The 21347-nt window shown below is 67.5% G+C and overlaps 3 protein-coding genes across 11 annotated transcripts; all 3 read right to left on the reverse strand.

Annotated features, from left to right (window-relative positions):
- Positions 1–19: 19 nt before the first annotated feature.
- ATP6V0C (ATPase H+ transporting V0 subunit c) lies at positions 20–3247 on the reverse strand. Its single transcript, XM_055135501.1, has 3 exons — positions 3035–3247; positions 731–914; positions 20–650 (listed from the first exon to the last, which is right to left on the reverse strand). The coding sequence occupies exons 1-3, from the start codon at positions 3111–3113 to the stop codon at positions 446–448; spliced, it is 468 nt and encodes a 155-aa protein (XP_054991476.1). The 5' UTR covers positions 3114–3247; the 3' UTR covers positions 20–445.
- Positions 3248–5513: 2266 nt separating this feature from the next.
- Positions 5514–17013, reverse strand: TBC1D24 (TBC1 domain family member 24). Of its 5 annotated transcripts, XM_055135451.1 has the most exons (10): positions 16971–17010; positions 14462–14537; positions 10668–10777; positions 8151–9192; positions 7836–7853; positions 7501–7659; positions 6954–7017; positions 6676–6771; positions 6386–6608; positions 5514–6298 (listed from the first exon to the last, which is right to left on the reverse strand). In XM_055135451.1, the coding sequence occupies exons 4-10, from the start codon at positions 9113–9115 to the stop codon at positions 6144–6146; spliced, it is 1680 nt and encodes a 559-aa protein (XP_054991426.1). In that variant the 5' UTR covers positions 9116–9192; positions 10668–10777; positions 14462–14537; positions 16971–17010; the 3' UTR covers positions 5514–6143. The 5 variants fall into 5 exon arrangements, with proteins under 5 accessions (XP_054991426.1, XP_054991428.1, XP_054991427.1 ...); XM_055135453.1 differs by lacking the exon at positions 14462–14537 and having other exon boundaries at positions 10638–10777; positions 16971–17013; XM_055135452.1 differs by lacking the exon at positions 14462–14537.
- An 88-nt stretch (positions 17014–17101) lies between these two features.
- On the reverse strand, positions 17102–20046 carry NTN3 (netrin 3). Of its 5 annotated transcripts, XM_004604394.2 has the most exons (6): positions 18884–20046; positions 18626–18814; positions 18374–18523; positions 18242–18292; positions 18094–18168; positions 17519–18012 (listed from the first exon to the last, which is right to left on the reverse strand). In XM_004604394.2, the coding sequence occupies exons 1-6, from the start codon at positions 19809–19811 to the stop codon at positions 17669–17671; spliced, it is 1737 nt and encodes a 578-aa protein (XP_004604451.2). In that variant the 5' UTR covers positions 19812–20046; the 3' UTR covers positions 17519–17668. The 5 variants fall into 5 exon arrangements, with proteins under 5 accessions (XP_054991410.1, XP_004604451.2, XP_054991412.1 ...); XM_055135437.1 differs by having other exon boundaries at positions 17519–18168; XM_055135438.1 differs by having other exon boundaries at positions 18242–18523.
- Between the last annotated feature and the right edge of the window lie 1301 nt (positions 20047–21347).

Consider the following 21347-nt stretch of genomic DNA (forward strand, 5'->3'; position numbering starts at 1 on the left):
CAGCGGTCACAGCCTCTGCTCACATCCGAGAACTTTATTGGCCACTTGGGCGCCGGCTGCAGGCCAGCACTTGGCGCCCCGGCGGCAGGCGGCCTCCCGGGGGTCTCAGCGCGCGAACCCCGCGGGGCGGCACGCCAGGAGGATGACTACATAGCTGGGAGCCGTATGAACAGGTCAAATCTTTATAAATAAACATCCAGTGGAGAGAAACGGGCGCTACGGCCCTAGACACAGCACTCGGGGCGGGGGTGGGGCGCGGCATGGCCTCCCGGCCCGGCGGGGCGCGGGCCGGTGTCCAGGGCGCGGGCGGGGCGGGGCGCACGGACGACGGGCACTAGGACACTGCGCATTTACAAGACCAGCTACTGGGGGGCCCGCGCCTGGGAGGCGGTTGCTCAGGAATGAGGGGGCGGACTTGACTGGTGCGGCTGTGGGCGCGGAGGGGCTACTTGGTGGAGAGGATGAGGGCGACGATGAGCCCGTAGAGGCCCAGCACCTCGGCGAAGATGAGGATCAGGATCATTCCCACGAAGAGTCGGGGCTGCTGGGCGGTGCCCCGCACCCCTGCGTCGCCCACGATGCCGATGGCGAAGCCGGCCGCCAGCCCGCTCAGGCCCACGCTCAGGCCCGCTCCCAGCTGCAGGAAGCTCCTGGGGGGGAGGACATGGTCAGGCCCCGCTGCACCCAGCCCCGCCCCGCCCTGGGGTGCGTGCGGGAGCCCGGCACCCACCTGTACAGGGTGATGCCGTCATTCAGGGAGTTGGCGATGAGCACAGCCACCACCAGGCCGTAGATGGCGATGATGCCCGCCATGACCACGGGGATGATAGACTTCATGATCAGCTCCGGCCGCATCACCGACATGGCAGCGATGCCCGTGCCACTCTTGGCGGTGCCATAGGCCGCCCCCAGGGCTGAGAGGAGAAGTAGGTGAGGCCCGACCCAGGCCAGCAGGAGGCGCTACAGCAGGGCCCCACGCCTTCCTTCTGGACAGAGGTTTCTCCGAGTGCCTGTCTGTGCCCCCAGACCTGCCACATGGCCCTCAAGGTGGTGTGTGGCGCCAGCATCCCTGTCCAGACCCTACTGTCCTTGGCCAGAGGTCAGCCCAGGGCCCCATGCAGCAGGCCTGGAGCCTGTAGGCCTTAAATCAAGGAGGAGACCAGGACAGGAAGCAGAGATGGCTCAGAGGAGGGCAGGACCCTCCCAACCTGTAAAATCCTGGTTTGGCCCTGCAGCCTCTCACTGGCTGTCTGCGGCTCCTTGGGCCTGTATTATATGGCTCAAGGCATGGCCCCAGGCAGAAACAGAGTTCCCAGCCCTGTTCAAATGGCCTCTCAGGCCGCTGTGGCAGAGGACCCTGGGAGCCTGCCCAGGTGTCTCAGTTGGGCTGGACCTGAGCAGGGGTGCAGAGGAGGTGGCGGGCAGGCCTCAGACCTCTACCTGGCTGCCACGGCTTCCTTGGGCTGTGCGGCTGTGTGGGTGTGGGAGCATGCATGTGCCCACAGGTGTGCGCACACCGCGTGAATCCCTTGCAGGGAGAGGCAAGCAGGGCGGGAGGCAAGACACCTGCACCCTGTGTGTCACATGGGGGATGGTGGAGACGGGGCAGGTCAAGAGAGGGTCCTGGGCATCACCGGGGGGCCAGGCCGGACAGCCTGCACAAGCCGGGAAGCAGGAGGCAGTTCCTGGGAAACAGCACCTACCAGCAGCTGGGAGGAAGTCAGCAAGCGGGGAGGGAGAGCGAGGAAGAAAGAACAGTTGGGAAAAAGGGGAAACTGGAGCAGGAGAGGATGGGGACTGAACTGAGTCAGTCCGTGACCAGAGCCTGAGGGCTGACACGAGGTCAGCTGGCGCAGAGGTGGCTGAGAGCAGCCCCGGGCCGGGTTTCCATGGGGAAAGGAGGTCAGAAGGCACCCCATGGCCCACTTGGCCGCTGCAGGAGCATCCCAGCCTTGGGGAAGGGAGCCCCAGTCCCCCGCCTGAGCGGGTCTATCCCAACCGTCCTGGCCTCAGCCACGTCCCAGTCTGATCAGACCGCATGGGAGCATCAAAGAGCTTCGAGGAGTGGAGAGAGCTGGGCCCGCCAGAAAACGGCAGAGCCCCGTTCTGTTCACGGATGCTCCCAAGGCTTGCGGAGGGGGGGACCCAGAGGGGGCCGAGCCAGCAAGGGGCAGCAGTGGGAGGGGCCTGGCAGGGAGGGAAGGGGAAGTGAGGCCCACGGTCCCACCACAAATGACCCCTTGCTCACCCATGATGGGAAGGGCAGGGCTCAGCAGCTCGTGACTGTCAGGCAGGCCCAGGCAAAGGAGGCCCCCGAGAGAGCGGAACCCCCAGCCCCCCAGTGCTTACAGTCAGCAGAGGCTGTTTGGAGTCTAAACCTCCACATACCTGCGGAGCCGGCCACCCCCGGGCAGGCAGGGCGCGGCAGGGCGGGGTCAAGCGAGTCCCAAACCAGATCGACCTGAGAGGGCCCGGTGCAGGCCAGGCCAGGCCAGGCCCGCGCCGGTCACGCATCCCACCCCAGCGCCCTTCGCCCAGGGCGAGGGGGCGGCGCGCCTGCCCACACCCCCGCACCGGCAGGGCCCGGTTTCCAAGGAGGGTGCTGCCGGGAAGCCTGGGAGGGTGCGCCCCCCTCCCGCGCCTGGGGAGAGGAAGGTCATTCACGCTTCCCGCGACCCCCGGGCAGCTCGGGGGGCACGCGGCCCGGCCTGGCGCCCACCTGCCCGCGCCCCCGCCCTCCACAGCCACCCGCGCACCCCGCCCGCGGCGCCGTTGGGAAAGCCGGGCCGGAAGCGCCTTCCCCGGGGTCCCCGCGCCGTGACGTCTCCGGCCCCGCAGAGCGGGGGATGCGGGGCGCGCGCGGGGCCCTCCCCCCGCTCCGGGGGCTACGATGGCAGCGGCGCCCCCGGCCCCCGCCCCGGGCCGCCGCCGCGGGGTCGGCACCTGTCGGAGCCCGGGATTGCGTCAGCGTGACGTCACAGCCCGGCCCGCCGGCCGCGGCGCCCCCCGCCCCGGGCCCCCGCGCGGCGCTCACCGCTGAAGACCATGGCGGCCGAGGCGCCCATGACCGCGAAAAAGGAGGCGTACTCGGGGCCGTTCTTGGCCTCGGACATGGCTGCGGGCGGCGGCGGTAGTGGCGGTGGCGGCGGTGGCGGCGGCGGCGGCGGCGGTGGCGGCGGCGGCGGCGGCGGGCGGCGGCACGGGAGACTCGGGCGCGAGGCGAGGGGCCCGGCAGCCGCTGCGCTCTAAATAGCAGCACCGCAGAGCAAGATGGCGGCGGCGGGCGCGTCACGTGACGCGGGCCCCGCCCCCGGGCCGGACCACTCGGCGGTGGGGGGGAGCGCGGGCTCGGCGCGCGGCGGCCGGGCCGGGGGCCGCCGCGGAGGTCGCCCCGGGGCCCCGTGCCGCGCGCCCCGCCGCCCCGCGCCGCCTGGGGTCCGCCTCGGGCTGCCGGGCGCCGCCGGCCCGCGACTGCCGCGGCGAGAGGTCGCGTCGCCCCCCGCGCCGGGGCGGGGCGGCGGCGGATATTAGCATGCGGGGCGGGGTCTGCGGCCCCGCCTTCTCTGCGGCTGCGCGGCGGCGGCGCGGGTTCGGGCCCCGCGGCTCCCTTACCAGCCGTCGCGGGCTGGACGCGGCCGGGCTCCCCCCAGCCGGCTCGCTCACGGCCCCGGGCAGCTCCGAGCCCCCTCCCGGCACACCGAGCCGGAGCGTCTGTCTGGCGCCCGCGCGCAGCCCCCTCCGTCCCCAGGCCCAGTCTCCGGACCCCATCGGCACCGAACCGGCAGCCGGTGACACCCCCAGTCCCGCTGCTCGGGAAGAGGCCCCGCCCCGCGGCTTTGGTCCCCTCCCGAGGGGCCCGCACGTGTGAGAGGTCCGGTCGTCAGGCCGCTCGGTGTGGCCCCTCGGGGTCCCCATGCTGTCTGTGGCGTGTGTCCCCGCAGGGCCACTGCGTTTCTGAGTCGCGTCCTGCGGTCCCAGGCCAGGCAGGAGCTGGTGCTGCTCCGCTGGGCCGCCAGCTCGGGTTCCTTTCAGCCCTGGGTCCTCTGCCTTTCAGGACGGGGTCCCCAGTGCCCATCCGGGTTCCCGTGCATGTCCTCGGGGCACTGGGTCCCCTCTCCCGCCTCCCCAGTCAGCGGAACGTGCTGCGGCACAGCAGGGTCTTCCCTGAACCCCTCGGTGGGTATGGGGGCGTCTGCTGCTTGTAGGGGAGCGAGCCTGTGGACCCCCCACACACACATTGGCCTCTCACTTTTCTGAAGCCCCGTCTCCTTGACCTTGCCAAGGTCGTGGGTCCCCTCAGTTCTCTGAGCAGGACACTCATCAGGCTGTCTCCAACCCTACCCTTACGCCTCTGTCCCCCTCTCCGTGCCCTGTCCTCTCTAAGCCCCTGGATGCATTCAGGACAGAGCCAGGCCTGGGGGGTGCCCAGGGCCCCCCACCAGCTGTCCTATCTGTGGCTCTTACACCCTCTCCTTGCAGTCCCTCCACCAGCAAGCAGGAGGTCCTGGCTCAGAGACGGCACCCCAACTTCTGAGGGGGCAAGGCCAAGGGCACGGGGCAGGGCAGGGCAGACTGCACCCCCAGAGGGGAACCAGCACCGCCTGTGTTCTGTGCTGGCCAGACACAGAACAGAGCAGCTGCCTGGGGCCTGTGGAGGCTCTTCCCTTGGGGCTGATCCTCTGGGTCTGATCCCAGGTTCCAGGGCGAGGTGGGCACCCCAGGTCAGCACAGCCCTCCAGCGCTGCTGTTTATCGTTCCCCTTTTCGGGCCTGACTCCTGGGCCAGGGCCCCTCACACAGGCCCGGCGCCTCTCAGGCTGTTCCGTGGGGGTCCCCGGGCCTGTGCTGAGGGAGGCTCTGGGGGCAGGACTCCTGCCTCCCAAGCTTGCCTTTGGAGGGGGTCCGCAGGGATCAGGGAAGCAGCCCTAAAACTAAGACATCCAGGTACCCACTTTATTTTACTGTATTTTTTGTTCCTGGACCACAGCCAGCAGTGTTCGGGCTGACTCCTGGGTCTGTGCCAGGGTCACTCCTGGTGGGGCTCAGGGAACTCTGTAGATGCCGAGGATCAAACCTGGGTCACCCACATGCAAGGCTAGCAGCTCCCTGCTGTCCTCTCTCCAGGCTCCCCAACAGACACCTCACACCCTCTCTAGCAGTCCAAATATATGTTTAAATATTTCTTTTAAAAAATAATAATTGTGTGATTCCATAAAACTGGCTTTTTTTTTAACTGCAAGAGATAATGACAAAAATATAATGGCTGGGGGGGCAACCTAACAGCAGATAATCAGAATTGGAATTTTTTCACTGACATGTGACTGAGGTGAGGGGGAAAGCATGAGAAAGGAAGTTGGGAGTAAAGCAAAGACGCCAGTTATGAGCCGCGAGCGTGTGACGGGGCGGTAGTGACTCAGCTGCCAGTGCTCCCTGGGCTGGTTTCCGGGGAGCAGGGAGAAGGTGACCCGGCCTTCCCCAGAGGTGCCCATGCTGGTTGAGAGAGCAGGCGTGCACTCCTGGTGATCACAGACTGTTTAATGACACTGAGCTCAGGGCGGGCCAGGGCAGTGGGCTCGGGGTCGCCCTGCTGTTTCCAGCCCTCAGGGCTCTCAATATTCACAGGGGGACAGCGGGGCAGGGTGACTGGTCCCAATTCACAGCTGGGGAAACCGAGTCCCAGACAGGCTCGCTGGCATGTCAAAGTCCACCGGGCTGCTGGGCTGTCCTGCTGGGCTCGCGGGGTGGGGGCAGGGCCCCTGGCAGTGACTACCCAGCCCCACTCCATGCTGGGGTCGGGCGTGACAAGCAGCAGCAGGGGGTTCAGGGGATCAAGCCCGTCACGGAGCTGCCGGTGGAGTCCCTGAGCCGGGGGGTGCAGGTGTGAAAGAAGGGAAGGGGTGTCCCGGTGTCCTCTGGCCACCTCCACCTGCACAGCCTTGGGGACCCTTTCCCTGGGGTTGGTGCGGCGCCACCACCAAGCACCAGCAGGGGGCGCAGTGAGCGCACCGGGGTTTGGTCCACTCCACCCCGGGTCAGGCTCAGGGACGTCGCAAAACGGGGGGTCGGACCTGGTCCCCCCACACTGTCCCAAATGCCTACACACGTGGTGGTCCCCCACTTCCTCTCCTCTGGGAGGAGTCCCGGTCACTGAGTGTCAGGGTCCTGGAAGCCCCAGGCCTCCACGGCGGCCACCAGGAAGTTCTCGGTGCAGAGCGGCTGATTGTTGAAGGTGTCGCAGTGTCCGGTGCGGCCACGGTTCAGGTCCCCATCAATGTAGAGGGCCTGGCCACCGCCTCCTCCTGTGAGAGGCGCAGGTCAGTGGCCCCAGCACTGGCCCGGCCCCCCTCCCGCCCACTGCCCGCCGGGAGTGGCTGGACCGTCCTCACCGATGATGAGGCACTGGCTGTCCCCGGCCATGAACATGGACTCGGTCTTGGAGGGCAGGTTGAAGTGGCGAGTGGCCAGGAAGGGCGAGAGGCGCTCGCTGAGGTCGGTGGACCCCGAGGGCTGCAGCGGGGCGGGGTCAGTGCAGGCCTCCAGGGCTGCGGGCCGGGTCAGCTCTGGGTGCTTAATGACCACCCACTCGTAGCGCTGGACCTCGGGCTGCAGCTGCGGGTGAGTGAGGTCAGTGAAGCCGCACACAGGCCAGGTGGGGCCAGGGGTGGGGGACACTCACCCTGAACACGAAGCACTCGCCGGTGCCGAAGAAGCCAAGCTTGCCCCCAAACTTGTTGCGCTCCCCCCAGTCTGTGGACAGGTAGGCGCCGCACACCTGGGGAAGGCAGGGGGTCGTGAGGAGCCTGTGTGGGGATGAGTGGCCCACAGAGAAGCCCTCGGGCCTAAACTGCCCTGGGGCCACTCTGGGGTCCTGAAAAGGGATCCCCGAGCATGCCTAGAGGGCTCAGGGGCTGAGAAGAGGCGTTTCTGCGGGGCCCCAGCTGGCGGGATGCTCACCTCCTTCTGCGTGGTCTTGACAAGCAGCACGGTGGGCTCGTGCCCTTCGCACTGGAAGTAGAACCTAGGGCAGAGCACATGGTCTGCTGCGGGGACGCCCGGGCGGGCGCTGTCCTGGGCACCTGGACGCAGCGCCCAGGGGCTTCGGGGAAGCCAGACCATGGGAGGGGGAGTCTTGTGTCCAGTCAGGAATGTGGGGCCCGCTCAGAGCCGGCTGGCAGTGACGGATAGTGATACAGCTCTGGCCGTGCCCATGCGCCCACCTGCTGGTCCATTCTACTGTCTGTCCATCTGTTCACCCATCCATCTGTCCGTCCGTCCGTCTGACAGTAATGCTTGTCCCGGCCCTGCCAGGTCACCTGGGACCCAGCCAGACCTTCTGCACCCCTGCCATCAGCGGGGCCCTGGCAGGGGGCTGCTGGGGGCAGGGATCGGAGAGCCCAAGTCTAGGGGGCAGGGCCTCCTCTGTCCCAGGGGGTCTCTGTCAGGGGAAAGGGCACAGGCAGGCCTCAGCTGTCCCCGGGCAGGGTGCGAGCCCCCCCCTCACCTGGCCAGGCTGTAGCCGTGCTGCAGAGAGGAGAAGAGCAGCAGAGGCTGGCACAGGGCGAAGCGCTCGGGGACCCACGACCAGATGTCCCTCATCTCCTTCACGCTGACAATCTCCGAGTGGAAGTTCTCCGCGTGGACGGCCAAGTGCACGAACTGCCTGGGGGGGGGGGTGGAGAACGGGTCAGCAGCGCTGTCGTGGGGGCGCACAGCCTCCTGGGAGCTGGCCTGGGGGACGGGAGGGGTCCTGAGGCCTCTCACAGGGCAGACAGACAGACGGAAAGGCAGCGGCCAGGGCTCTAGGTGCAGAGGGGCAGAGGAGAGGGGCAGACCTACCTTCTAGAAAGCGAGACACTGAGAGCAGAAGGAAGCAAGGAGCAGAGAGAGGAAGAAAACAGACGGGCAGGTTAGTGGGGGCCCAGGCCTGGGGAGAGGTCCTGCATGCTCGGAGCCTGCGTGGGGCGCTGGCGTCCTGCCCTGCGTGGTCCCTTGCCTGCCCACCCACCTCTTTTTTTTTTTTTTATTTTGGGCCACACCTGGTGACGCTCAGGGGTTACGCTCGACTCTGCACTCAGGAATCACTCCAGGCAGTGCTCAGGGACGGAACCCAGGTCAGCCGCGTGCAGGGGCAGCGCCCTCCCCGCCGCCCACCTCTTCTGCTTGACGGTGATGCCCTTCTGCTTGAGCGCCTTCTCGTTGGCCATCTGCAGCAGCTGGATCTCCTTCCGCGAGAAGAGGCGGATGGCGAAGGCCTTCTCCAGCAGCTTCTCCGGGGACACGGTCCTGGCGATGTCCCTGACGAAGGCGCGGATGTCCTGCCGCACGTTGTCTGGGCCCGGGGGCTGGCCTGACTGCACCTTGTGGAAGAACTTGAGGAGGGCGAGGGCCACGCGGTACAGGACCTTGTAGCCCTCCACCAGGAACACGTCGAAGACTCGGGCGAAGTAGCCGAGCGGCAGCTCCCCAAAGAGCCAGCGCTGCCAGTCGGCGTACACCTGCAGCACGTCCTCGGACACAGCCACCATCAGCTTGTGCGCCGCCTGGCAGTACTTGTTTACCAGGTCCCCGAAGGTCATGCAGGAGGACTCGAAGGCCAGGAAGCTCTGGTCGATGAGCCGGCGGCCCGGGTCATTGCAGGCCAGGATGCGGCAGGCCATCTCGAAGCACTGGGCCTCATCGGCGCTGTAGTGGAGCAGCAGCGCCACCACGGCGGGCAGCGCGGGGCAGAAGGAGATGTCGGGGAACTGGTTGGCGATGCACAGCAGGATCTTGCGGACGGCGCCCTCGCCCTGCGCGTTCAGGCAGTAGCTGGGCACCTGGGTGTTGTCCACGAACTCGGGCAGGGGCAGGCTGCCGGCGCTGTGCTGGCCCACGATCTTGCCCACGATGTCGCTGTACACGCTGGCGTCGGGCGTGACGGTGCGGCAGGGGATGTCCTGGATGAGGCGCTGGTACACGCGGCCCCGCAGGCGGTAGCTGTGCGCCCAGTAGCCCTGGCGTGCCAGCTGCTTCAGCTCCTGCAGCTCCAGGCAGCTCAGCTCCCGGGGCCCCAGGTCCTGCACGGCCGCCTCCATCTTCTCCCGGTCCACAAAGCAGCTGTACGTCGGGGGCTCCATGGCGTGGGGCGGCTGGGCAGGAGCGTCTAGACTCCCCTGGGCCCTCTCTGGGGCCGCTCTGCAGGCTGCTCCGCCATCTGTGTGTGGGAGACAGGCAGGGCTGAGCGTGTGGTGAAGCCAGCGGGGCCTGCCCCTGTGCGGATGCTCAGGGCTCACTCCTGGCTCGGCACGAGGGGGGCCATATGGGATGCCAGGGATTGATCACGGGTTGGCTGCGTGAGCAGGAAACGAAGTCCCCGCTGTGCCATCGCTCCGGTCCCCCGAAGGTCATATTTTAAAGGACAGATTTTCCCTTTTTAAAAAAATATTTTGGGGCTTGGGGCTACATCTGGTGATGCTCAGGGCTTACTCCTGGCTCTGCACCCAGAATCACTCCTGGCAGGGCTCAGGGATCATACGGGATGCCGGGGATCGAACCCAGGTCAGCTTCATGCAGAGGAAACACTTCTCTGCTGTACTGTCTCTCCGACCCCAAAGCACAGATTTTCCCTTCATCTTCCTGCCAAGCCTGTTTCCGTTTATTTTTGCCAGGGGCCACACCTGGCAGTGCTCAGGGCTTACTCCTGGTTCTGTACTCACTCCTGGCAGGGTTTGGGGGACCTACGGGATGATGGAGATTGACGCTGGACTATCTCTCCAGCCCTTCTTCCTTTATAAAGTCTGATGGCTGAGCGGATGGATGTCCCGAAGTTCCCTACAATGCCAGTGTCCTTCCATGGGGCTCTGGAAGGGATGGGCGATGCTCGGAGCAACGTCAGACCGAAGATGCAGCCTACTGGGGGCTGACGGTGCAGAAACAACTGTCAGGTTGCGGGACAGGCCTCCTGACTCCGCACACACGGCTGTTTGACTCCCTAAGGCCTTGCCCTGCACACAGCTGGGAATCGGGAGCTAGAGCTAGCTGAGTTTCTGCAGGCCCCTTGGAGAGGGAGAGCAGGCATGCACGCTGAAGAGTGAAAGGGTAGGGGTCGGAGAGACAGTCCAGGGGATAAGGCGCTTGCCTTGCCCGAGGACTACCTGAGATCAATTTCTGGCATTACACAGGGTCCCCTGAGCCCCGTCAGGAGTAGGCCGTGAACACTTCTGCATGTGGCCCCAGTAACAAAAAAGAATAAAAAAAGAAGGGGTGATGTTATACCCTCACAATCAGATCTGGTGGGGCCTAGCTGGGAAGAAATTAGGGGGTGTCACTGTCTCCCCATTATGAGCAAGTAAGCAGTAAGCTTTGGGCACATGGAAGAAAAAGCCATGGGGGTCTGGAGCCATCGGGCCACACGACCCAAGTGGGGTGTAGATGCCACCATGCATGGCACCAGGCCAGGCACTGACTTGTAGAGAAGTACAATTCCTCTCACGCACGCCTCAGGGACTCACCATTCCTCTCTCACACACACCTCAGAGACGCACAATTCCTCTCACACACACCTCAGAGACGCACAATTCCTCTCACACACACCTCAGAGACGCACAATTCCTCTCACACACAGCTCAGAGATGCACAATTCCTCCCACATGCCCACACCTGAGATTCACATTCCTCTCACGTGCACACCTCACACAGCTCCCTGCAGCGCACGGCAGCTGCAGAGCATCAGGGGATCATTTCAGTAGGTTTTGGTAAACTCGGGCTCATTCCAGCTTCTCCTGCGTTGAAACCTCCACCTGAAAATACAAAACATGACGTTAAAAACTCATGGGTAGGCTGGGGGAGCTCAAAGGGCTGAGTGCAGGCTTAGCATGTGGGAGCCCTGGGTTCGATTCCCAGCGCATATGGTCCCCTGAGCCCTGCCAGAAACAAACGCTAAACGCAGCTGGGTGTGGCCCCAATACAAACAAACAAAAACTCCAATTTTGCAAGGTAGAGATGTGACTTAACTCACGTAGTCTCTGCCCTAAACGTGTGAGGCCCCACGTTCCAGCCCTGGCATCACCCGGCTGGCCCCAAGTATCACAGGGGTTCCACCCCAAGTACTCCAGAATGCCAGAGCGGAAATCCACCGTGCCAATGCAAAGCTGGGCACGGGAGCAGCCGTGGAAGCAGACGCTGTTTCCATCATGACATACCAGGAAACCCCCCTGCTGGGGCTGCAGAGTCGGGTTCTCACAGGGGGACAGGACTGGTGAGACCCAGAGACTCGCTGTTTGTTTGTTTTTTGCTTTTTGGGTCACAGCCAGCAATGCACAGGGGTCACTCCTGGCTCATGCACTCAGGAATCACCCCTGGCGGTGCTCAGGGGACCATATGGGATGCTGGGATTTGAACCCGGGTTGGCCGCGTGCAAGGCAAACACCCTACCCGCTGTGCTATCACTCCAGCCCCCCCTAGAGACTCCTGTGTTCGGGGGCACTGGCAGAGCCCAGCAGGGGCCGTGAGGAGGCGCCCAGAACTGCCCTCTCTGGCACACCAAACCTTTTGCTTTTTTTTTTTTTTCCTTTTTGGGTCACACCCAGCATTGCTCAGGGGTCAGTCCTGGCTCTGCACTCAGGAATTACTCCTGTGTTGCTCAGGGGACCCTATGGGATGCCGGGGATTGAACCCAGGCCGGCCGTGTGCAAGGCAAATGCCCTACCCGCTGTGCTATCGCTCTGCCCCCCTTTTTTTTAAATTAACTTTTCATTTAGTTTTAGTTTTGTTTTGGGGCCATACCCGGCAGTGCTCAGGGCTTACTCCTGGCTCTTGGCTCTTTACTCAGGGATCAAGCTCGAAGGACAGTTGGAGGTGACGGCCTTGAGCCTGGGTGGCCGCACGCAAGGTAAGCGCCCTGCCCGCTGCACTGTCGCTCTGGCCCCCTTCCTGCCGACCTTTGCCGGCGGTGCTGAGATGACTGGCCGGCCCCTTGTCCCACCCAGAGGCACAGTTCAGTGGTGTGCTTGCAGAGGTCGGGAGCGTCCAGCAGCGAGGGCACTTGCTTTGCAGGCAACCGACCTGGATTCAAACCCTGGTCCCCCATTATAGCCCCCGGAGCTCCACCAGGAGTGAGCCCTGAGCACGGCTGGGTGAGGCCCCCACCCCCAAAGGGCTGACCCGTTATTGCGAGATCGCCCAGTGTCCCGGCCGCGCCCCACGGGGAGGAAGTGTGTGCCACGAGCCTGGGGGCCCTTCCAGCTCCTCGTGCTGGCTCTGTGGCTCACAAAGTGCTGCCCGGCCCTGTCCTGGTCTCGTCAGGTGTGGGGGGGAATGGGGGGGAATGCTCTCACCCTCGGGGCGGGGCTTCCCTGCACTGCACCCCTACCCCCGAGGGGACCTGAAGCCCCGCCATGGGGGTAGCAGGGGGGAGGGCGCCCCAGCCCCTAACCCACCCGCGGGTGACGCCTGCAGCCAGGCCCCAGGGCACCCCCACAGGCGCGAGGCAGTGAGGCAGCTGCAGGGGAGGGGCGGCCCGCAGCGAGCTTCTGCCACGCAGTCCCTGGAAGTCCCTTGGCTTGGGGTCCCATCAAATACTGCCCCCCCACGTTCCTCCAAGGTTGCACGCATGATCAGGCAGGAGACGGGGCCGGGCGCCCCCAATGTGGGACGGGGCAAGCACTGGGCAGGAGGGAGGCAGCACGGGGGCGGGGCGAGAAACAGACACGCGACATGCACGGCCGCGCTGCCGGGAAGAGGCCGCCCTCTTCCTGAGGGCAGCAGAGGGTCCCTGCCGGAGGCTGGACCCCCGCCGCCTGCCTGGCCCACGGGACTGAAGAACAGCTGAGTCAGACGTGCTGGGCCTGAGTCACAGCCAGAGCTGGGAGCACCCACCTCCGCCGGGAGCGGGAGGAAGCAGGGTGCGGGAGGGTGACCCGAGGCGCCTCACAGGCCAGGGGCAGGGCTGAGGGGACAGACAGACCCAGGGACAGGGCTGAGGGGACAGACAGACCCAGGGACAGAGCTGAGGGATAGACAGACCCAGGGACAGGGCTGAGGGGACAGACAGACCCAGGGACAGGGCTGAGGGGACAGACAGACCCAGGGACAGGGCTGAGGGACAGACAGACCCAGGGACAGGGCTGAGGGAGGAGACAGACAGACCAGGGACAGGGCTGAGGGGACAGACAGACCCAGGGACAGGGCTGAGGGACAGACAGACCCAGGGACAGGGCTGAGGGAGGGGACAGACAGACCCAGGGACAGGGCTGAGGGAGGGGACAGACAGACCCAGGAACAGGGCTGAGGGACAGACAGACCCAGGGACAAGGCTGAGGGATAGACAGACCCAGGGACAGGGCTGAGGGGACAGACAGATCCTGGGACAGGGCTGAGGGAGGGGACAGACAGACCCAGGGACAGGGCTGAGGGGACAGAGGACCCGGGGATAGCCCCGAGAGGGGAGAGATGGACATGGGGACAGGGCTGAGGGGAGGTAGCCAGGCCCAGGAGGTGCCAGGGGTGATGTCACCCTTCCCCACCAGCAGAACGCGCCTCAGCCCTCACACGGACCCCGCGTGGAGTACCTCAGGCTAATCACTCCTGGCACCGCTGAGCCGCGGCCTCGCCTCTGGGGCCCAACAGCCCAGCAACACCCCCAGGACCCTTCCTCCTCCACACGCACACAGCAGGGTGGGTGCGCACTCAGGCTCAGGAGGGTTCCAGACACAGGGAGCTCCCACGCCCAGCCCCCAGCCCCGGCACTAACCCTCACTCACTGCCCTGGCCCCATTCCTGGGCACCCCGGCTCTCTCCTCCAAGCCCGCCCCTGTGCTGGCCGGAATCCTCCTACACCAGCCCTGCACATCTGCGCCAGCCTCCTGCTACACTCGCCACAGGCTGCTCAGTCCACACGCACACGCACATGCACATACACGCACGGCAAGCACACGTGCAAGAACACACACACTCGGCAAGCACACACATATGCAAATGCACTACAAGCACACACACATGCACATATACGCAAACACTGCAAGCACACACATGCACACAATGCAAGCACACACATATACACATGCACTGCAAGCATACACACATGCAAGCACACCATGCACATATACATATGCACACACATACTGCAAGTACATACGTACACACACGCATACACATATATACACATACACATATACACGTATGCACCGTAAACATACAGATGCATATAGACAGTGTACCGCAAGCACACATGTGTACATATACATATACACATAACTGCAAGCACACAATGTACGTGTTAATCTACATACAATGTAAGCATATATGTACACACGTGTGTACACACATGCATTGCAATCACACACATGCATGGCAAACATACTCACATGTACGTTTGAGTGCAAACATAAATGCATGTACTTCAAGCATACAATGCGCATATACATATTCACACACATATGCATGCAAGCACACATGCACAGACAAGTACATCTGTGCACACACACCTGCGTGGTCTGCCCTGGAGGATCAGGGTGACAGGTACATCCCTGACATACCCGCAGTCCCTGTGCAGCTGCTCAGCTGGAGGCACAGAAGGAGACACGCGTACTCGGAGGCCCCAGGACTGGGTCGAGGAAGGTTTAATTCTGAACAGTGACTGGCGTGGCGCCAGTGGGACTCCCCAGTGCCAGCCAGCAGGAACGTGCCTGGTGTTCGGGGGTCTGCATTTCCAGTGGGGAGGCCCCCTGGCTGTAGTACTGGGCCTGGCGGGTACCGAGGCCTTCTCCCGAGTTCCAGGGTGCCCAGCACTGGGTGGGTTCCGAGGAAAGGGCCAGTGGCAGGGCACCGGGCAGCCTGCAGCGGCCACCGTCCTGCAGGTCATCGCAGTCCTGGGGACAGGGCTGGACAGTGGGGCTCTGGGGCACCGGGAGACCCGTGCCACAGGCAGGGGGCACCCCTGGGCCAGCTCTGAAGGGAAGGGACAGCAACAGGGACCTTCCTGCCGAGGAGTGACGGAGGCAACCGAGGCAGTGAACGAGCTCCAGGAAAGGCGCAGTGGGGTCCACGGCGCCGGGCTGCGAGGGCAGGAGCTGGGCACTCCCGCTGCACCGTGTCCTCAGTACGACCATCAGGACCTGGTCTCGGGGCGGGAGAGCAGCCCGAGGCCTCTTCCGAGCAGCGCTGGGGCAGCCCTGGCCTAGCGGTGCCTGTTGTCTCCCGGGGGCCCCGGGCCCATGCCGCTCCGGGAACAGCGAACAAACCCTCGCCGTCCTGACACGGAGGCCCGTCTCCCGGCCCCCGGGGAAGGTCACCCCTTCCCCAGCCTCCAGGGACTCGAGCATGAAATGTTCCGAAGGGCACCCCCAGCCCCCGTGCCCCCCAACACTCGCCCAGGCCCCATGACCCTGCGCCCCACACGAAGGCCCCTCCTGCAGCCTGCCCACCCCTGCGCGGTCACCCACCCAGAGCCCTCCTCAGCCAGGCTGCCCTCACCTCGGCCCCTCAGGGTCCCCCTTCCCTCCACACACTCAGGCGCCCCACGGCCCTCAGGGCCCTCGACCCGCCCCCACCCCAACGCCCTCAGAGCCGGCCTCGTGGGCAGGACGGACTCCGTGAACTCGCCCGACTGCGATCAGACCGTTGATAAGGGCCCAGAGGGCGCAGACGCCGGGTGTGCTGTTTCTGCTGCTAGCCGCTGGGAAAGTGACCCTCCAAACAGCCCCCAGAGCGCTGCCTCCCCCGGGGCGCAGTTGTCAAAACAGAGGCGCGTGGAGGGGCCACCTCGGAGCGGGTTCAGGGCTGTGTTCGGTCTGACCTCCCTCGGCCTCTTGCCTGAAACCAGCCCAGAGCAAACATTTCTAACGTGTCTTTGGAAACTGGCCCTGGTTGGGATGAGAATCAGGAACACACACACACACACACACACACACACACACACACGCACGCACGCACGCACACGCAAGGTCACGAGCCCGGCCAGTGCCTGTGGGGGGAGGGGAGGAGGGGGGATTAGTTACCGTGCGGACCCTGCTGGACGACTCAGTCCATCCCAGAAGGTCACCCCTGACCCGGATGCAAACGCCACGCTACGCCAGCACCCTGGCACAGAGAGGCCCCCACAGCTCCCAGGGACACGGTGACCGCGCTCAGCTCCGGGCTTTGGAGCTGAGCAGCTTCCAGGGGCTGGGTGGGGCCCGCAGGGGCGGCTGGATAACCCAAAGCCCTTCCTTTGCCCGCTCTTATCTGGCTCCTCCTCTCAGCCCTGTCCCTTTGGACGCAAAGAACTTGCTGCTCCTCAGGGAGCGGCTGACGTTCAGGGTGCTGGGCACAGCGGGTGGCCCCACGCCCGGCCCTGTGGCCGCCGCACAGGACAGCCGTGTCCAGCAGTCCCTGCCACGGTGGGGCCGGACCCAGGGCGAGTACCACCTTCTTCCAGCGGGAGAGGCGCCCGGCCCGGGCAGGGGCCCGGGCAGGGGTCCGCGGAGGACCGGAGCACCGCCAGCATCCCCGGCTCCCGCAGGGCGCGGCCAGGTGCTGCCCAGACAACCCCCGGTCGTTGATGACAGCCCGGCCGGAGCCAAAGGAGGCCTGGAAGGTCAGCGATGGACCACCCCGCGGCCTCCCGGGGGCCGCCTGGCAGCCGGGGCGGGGGGGCACGGAGCTGTTAGGGTGCCCGGGCGGCAGGTGTCCGCCGCAGGACGCGAGCGGGGACTCGCTGCAGCTCCCGTCCCGAAGAGGCTCTGCTGCCCCGCAGAAACGGGAGCCCCGGGGCCGGCGCGTTCCGACCACACCGCGCCCGGGGCCGGCGGCGCGCGAACCGCGGCGGGCCGGGGGGTGTCCGGCGAGCGGGGGTCTGCGCCCGCTCCCGCGGGGCAGCGCCGATCGGATGGCACGGGGCCCCCGCCCACTCTCCCGCCCGCGCCCCGGCGCGGCGCCAGCCGCCGACCCGGCCAGCGGCCCCCCGCCCGCCGCCACGCCCCCCGCCCGCCGCCGGCCCGCCGGCCGCGCACCCACCTCCGCCCGCAGCCTCTCTCGCCTCCGCTCGCCGCGCGACTGAGCGGGGACACAGTGCGCACGCGCGCCCGCCGCCCGCCCGCCCCGCCCCCCCGGCCCGGGCCCGCCGCCGCCGCCCCGCGCATGCGCGCCGCGCCCCGCGGCCCGCTGGGGGAGCATGCGCGGCCCGGCGCTGCGGGAGCCCATCCGCGGGGACCCGCGCCCTGGGGGCTTGGGTCAGGGGTGCCGGGACCCCGGAGGGCCGCCCGCGGGGGTCTCCGGGCCGTGGATGGCACGTGAGCCCTGGCAGCGCGCGTCCGCGTGGCGCGACGCCTGGCCCGAGCACGCGGAGACGCGGCGCCAGGACTGGGCTGGGGGTCTTCGGGGCCGGAGCTGCGCGCGGGTGCCCGGCGGCGGGGCAGCGCCACGGGCAACGGCGACGCGGATGCGGCAGGGGCACCGCAGCTCCTGGGGCTTCGGCGTCGCCTCGGGGGCCTGTAGGAAGGGGTCGCGCTCTGGGGGAGGGGGTGGCCACGGCGGGCTGATGCGCGCAGAGCCCCCCAAGTCCGTGGCCTCTCGGAGGCGTTCACGGCCTTCGAGGCTGCCCGGGACCCCTGAGGAGGGGCGGTCGTCCGCGGAGGCCAGACGGGGCTCCGGGCAGCTCCAAGGAGACGCCGTCACGTCCTGTGGCGGAGGCGCGGGCGGGGACACCCCACGGCCTAGGCCGCCTCGCAGCGCCCCCGCCGCTCGCGCCGCTGCAGCCTCCGCAGGCGCCGCGTCCACGCGTCCCGCCACGGCAGCACGAGGCTCCCGCGGGTGGCGCTGAGTCCGGGCCCCCGGGCCCCCGGCGCCCCGGAGCCCGGCCCGCCCCCCAGCAGGAGGTAGCGGCGCCCCGGCAGCAGGCGCGGGCACCCGCAGGCCGCGTCCCGCGCCGGCACCCACAGCGCGCTGCTCCCGCGCCGCGCGCGCTCCTCGCCGCTCCGGAACACGGCGAGCACGGCCACCGGGAAGCGCGTCCACGCGCCGCGCGCCTCGCCTGCCGCGCCCACCGCCACCTGCACCGCTGCACGGAGGGGAGAGGCGGGGTCAGGAGGGCGGGCCCAGAGGGCCAGGACCGTTGCGGGCAGGGGCGCGGCGGGCCTACCGTAGTCCTTCCTGCAGAACTTCTTCAGGCTGATGCGGTAGCTGCCACGTGCAGGCTGGCAGTGCGAAGTGCAGTCTGCGGAGCAGGACACGCTGAGCTCCACCCTCCCCGCGGCCCGCCCGCGCCCTCGGCGGGATGGAGCACTCACCCTGGGGCTTCGTGGGGCTGCTCTCCTCCGTGGGCCTGGGGTCCGGGGTCTCTGCAGAGAGGAGGGGTACGGCCGCGTTTGTGAGGGCGCGGGCAGTGGGGAGCTGCGGCGGCTGGCAGAGAGGCCACTCACTGACACAGGGCGCCACCGGGGAGCGGCTCTGCTGGAAGCCAGGCGCACAGCGGTCACACGTGAGGCCGGCCACGCCGTCCTTGCAGGGACACTGGCCTGTGGTCTGGTTGCAGGTTTTGCCAGCGGCACCAACAGGGTGACAGTCACAGGCTGAGGGCAGAGGGAGACAGGCCAGTCAGAAGCCACCTGGGGCCGAGGGTGTCAGAGGGCGGGCAGGGGGGAAGGGTGTGGGGGGTGCGTGTGCAGGCTCACCGCGGCAAGCGCGGCGGTCACTCAGGGGCCGGCCCGGGTCCCGGTAGAAGCCCTCCCGGCAGTAGTGGCAGTGGCGGCCGGCGGTGTTGTGGCGGCAGTTGAGGCAGACGCCCCCGCTGCGGCGGCCCGAGAGGCGGAACAGCTCCATGTTGAAGCGGCAGCGGCGGGCGTGGCCGTTGCAGGAGCAAGCTGCAGGGGGATGCGGGGGTCAGGGCCGGCCAGCGACCCCAGCTCCCCAGGCCTAGTGCCAAGTCTCACCCAGGCAGGCGTGGGCTTCCCGGGCCGTGGCACGCTGCCATGGCCGGTCACAGTAGAAGGGTTTGCAGCGGCTGCAGTCGGGGCCTTCGGTGCCGTGCTGGCAGTCACACAGCAGATGGCCCTGTGGGTCCGGGCGGCACCGCGCCGCGTGCCCATTGCATTTGCAGCGCCCGCCCACCTGAAGCTCCGCGGCAGAGTAGGAGTAAGTGCCGGTGGCTGTCGAGTCCCACGTGTCCCCTGTAGTGGCAGGCCTGGTGAGCACCACCTGGATGTCGGTGGCTGTCACCCAGTCCTGGAGCACCGGGCTGCTGTCCAGGTCCAGGCCTGGCGGGCTGCCGTCCTGCACACTGAAGGCCAGCAGGCCACCCCCTCCAGGCAGGGCCTGGGGCGCTGGGAAGCACAGGGCTTCAGGTCCTGGCCCAGGGGGACCATGGGCGGGGGCCGGCGGGCGGCCAAAGTCGTGACCGCAGCGGGCGGAGAAGAAGCCCAGGGGGGCCCAGCTGCGTCCGTGGTCCTGTGACTTGAGCAGGGCCACGGCGGCCGGCGGTGCAGAACAGAAGCGCACACTGACGAACACCAGCTCGAAGGCCTTGCCCAGCGGCACCGTCAGGGTCACGTTGAGGGGTGACTGCGTGAGCGCCTCGGAGCGCCAGCACAGGGGCCCGGGCGCGGCCCCCGCCGAGGTCAGGAGGGCGGCGGGGTGTGCCCGCCGCGGGTCCGAGGCATCGCAGGTCCGCGAGGCTGGCCGGCCGCACGTGCTGGACGCCCGCACCTCGCGGCCCAGCGCGGCGTTCACCAGCCCCGGCACGCAGCTGCGGGGGGCGCCGCCCTCGTCGTGGCACGGGTCGGGCTGGACCGGCGGGCCCGGGCCCAGCGCGGCCGAGAGGGTGCCCGCCGCCAGCAGCAGCCCCCAGGGCCACCCTGGCATGGCTGGAGCCGCGGGGGCTCAGGCGGCCGCCGGGACCCCGCGCCGCGCGCCCCCCGCAGGCGCCAGACGCTCCGGCCGCGGCTCTGCCCACTCCGCCGGCCCCCGGGCCGGGAGAGGCCACCGGCAGAGTCGGCGAGTCCCCGCGATGACAGGCGGCGCCCCCCTCCCGCGCCCAGCCGCGAGGACCCCGCGTCCGCCCCGCGCTCGCGCACTCACCCACCGAGGGCCGGGCAGGGCGGTGGGCGCCGGCGGCAGGCGGGCCGGGAGGGCTGGGGGGCCCCGGGCGCGAGCGGGGACCCAGCCGGGGGCGGGGCCGGCGGCCGCCGAGGGAGGGGAGGGGGCGGCGGAGCCGGAATCCGAGGCCGATTCAGACACTGGCGGGCCGGCGGGGGAGGGGCGGGAGCCAGGAATGCGCCGGCGGGAGGGGTCTGGAGGGGGCGGCCGAGCCACGCAGCCCGTGGGGGACCACCCAGCAGGGTCCCCGGCTGGCAGCCAGCCCTTCACTGCTCCTGGGGCCGTGCCACGCGCGGGGGGCGGGGGCGGGCTTCCCTCCCAGGCCCTCAGGAGGGCGGGGCTGCGGGTGGGGGGGCTCCGATCCCTCCTGACACACTCCCGGCAGGGGCTGCCCAACTGGGGCGCCGTGGTGGGGCGACCCCAAGACAGCAGCCCGCGGCAGTACGAAGAGGTGCAGCTGGGACCCATCTGCTTGAATCCAGCCCCCGCCCCCATTTCTGCGTGTGGCTCGGATTCCCGGACTCATCGCCCCGCATCCCTGCCCTGCTCGGTGCCCGGGCTCTGATGAAACCCTGCAGGTAGCGAAGGGCACCCGCCTACCTGCCCGCCTGCCTCCGGAGACGGGACAGCACCCTGAAACTGGGCTTTGCTCTGCTCCTGAAGGCCCTTTTGGAGGAATGTGGGGCTCCACCCGAGCAGGGACTGGTCCCAAGGGAAACCGAGGCAGAGCCCAGCTGGGCATTGGGCTGCTGCAGGCCTCAGAGACCCGCGCCGTGAGAGCACCGCCAGCAGGGGCAGCGCAGAGGCCTCCAGCTTGGGGGGGAGGGGAGTGGACCCTGCTGGGGTGGGGTCAGCGGCCTCATTCCCAGCCTCAGGTAGCTGCAGAAGGCTGGGGTGTCCACACCCCACTCCACAGAGCAGTTCCAGGGGTTACCTCTGAACCAGCGTTTCCCAACACCCCTCAGGGTGCCTCCCCGCACCCCACCGCGAGATGGGAGGGGCCTGGCCAGTAGGGAGGAGAGTCGGGGTCCCGGGCCGATGGTGGGCTGGTCAGAGTTCCTCCCCGGCAGATGGTGTGGCCAGGGAGGCATTTGCACAGTCGGCGCCGAGCCCATCTCGGGGGACCCTGCCATCTGCCCCTGCCCCAGGGGCCCGTCCCCCGACTTCTGCTCGGGCCTCGCGTGCCCCCACCTGCGTTTGCCCACACACGCTGGCGAAGTCAGGGGCTCCCCTTGTCAGCTGACCTGGCCCCCACCCTAGGTCACGGCGCGGCTCACAGTTATCGCGCCCCTAAGAGCCGTC

Source organism: Sorex araneus, chromosome 4, assembly GCF_027595985.1.
Source record: "Sorex araneus isolate mSorAra2 chromosome 4, mSorAra2.pri, whole genome shotgun sequence".
Classification (NCBI taxonomy): domain Eukaryota; kingdom Metazoa; phylum Chordata; class Mammalia; order Eulipotyphla; family Soricidae; genus Sorex; species Sorex araneus.

Coding starts and splice junctions, on each gene's coding strand:
- ATP6V0C (XM_055135501.1), bottom strand. CDS start 3,113: ATGTCCGAGGCCAAGAACGGCCCCGAGTACGCCTCCTTTTTCGCGGTC. Junction 915..3,034: donor GGCCGCCATGGTCTTCAGCG/GTGAGCGCCGCG, acceptor TTCTCCTCTCAG/CCCTGGGGGCGGCCTATGGC. Junction 651..730: donor GACGGCATCACCCTGTACAG/GTGGGTGCCGGG, acceptor CCTCCCCCCCAG/GAGCTTCCTGCAGCTGGGAG.
- TBC1D24 (XM_055135453.1), bottom strand. CDS start 9,115: ATGGAGCCCCCGACGTACAGCTGCTTTGTGGACCGGGAGAAGATGGAG. Junction 6,772..6,953: donor TCAAGACCACGCAGAAGGAG/GTGAGCATCCCG, acceptor TGCCTTCCCCAG/GTGTGCGGCGCCTACCTGTC. Junction 6,609..6,675: donor GCGAGTGCTTCGTGTTCAGG/GTGAGTGTCCCC, acceptor ACTCACCCGCAG/CTGCAGCCCGAGGTCCAGCG.
- NTN3 (XM_055135435.1), bottom strand. CDS start 19,811: ATGCCAGGGTGGCCCTGGGGGCTGCTGCTGGCGGCGGGCACCCTCTCG. Junction 18,815..18,883: donor GGAAGCCCACGCCTGCCTGG/GTGAGACTTGGC, acceptor ATCCCCCTGCAG/CTTGCTCCTGCAACGGCCAC. Junction 18,524..18,625: donor TGACCGCCGCGCTTGCCGCG/GTGAGCCTGCAC, acceptor CTCTGCCCTCAG/CCTGTGACTGTCACCCTGTT.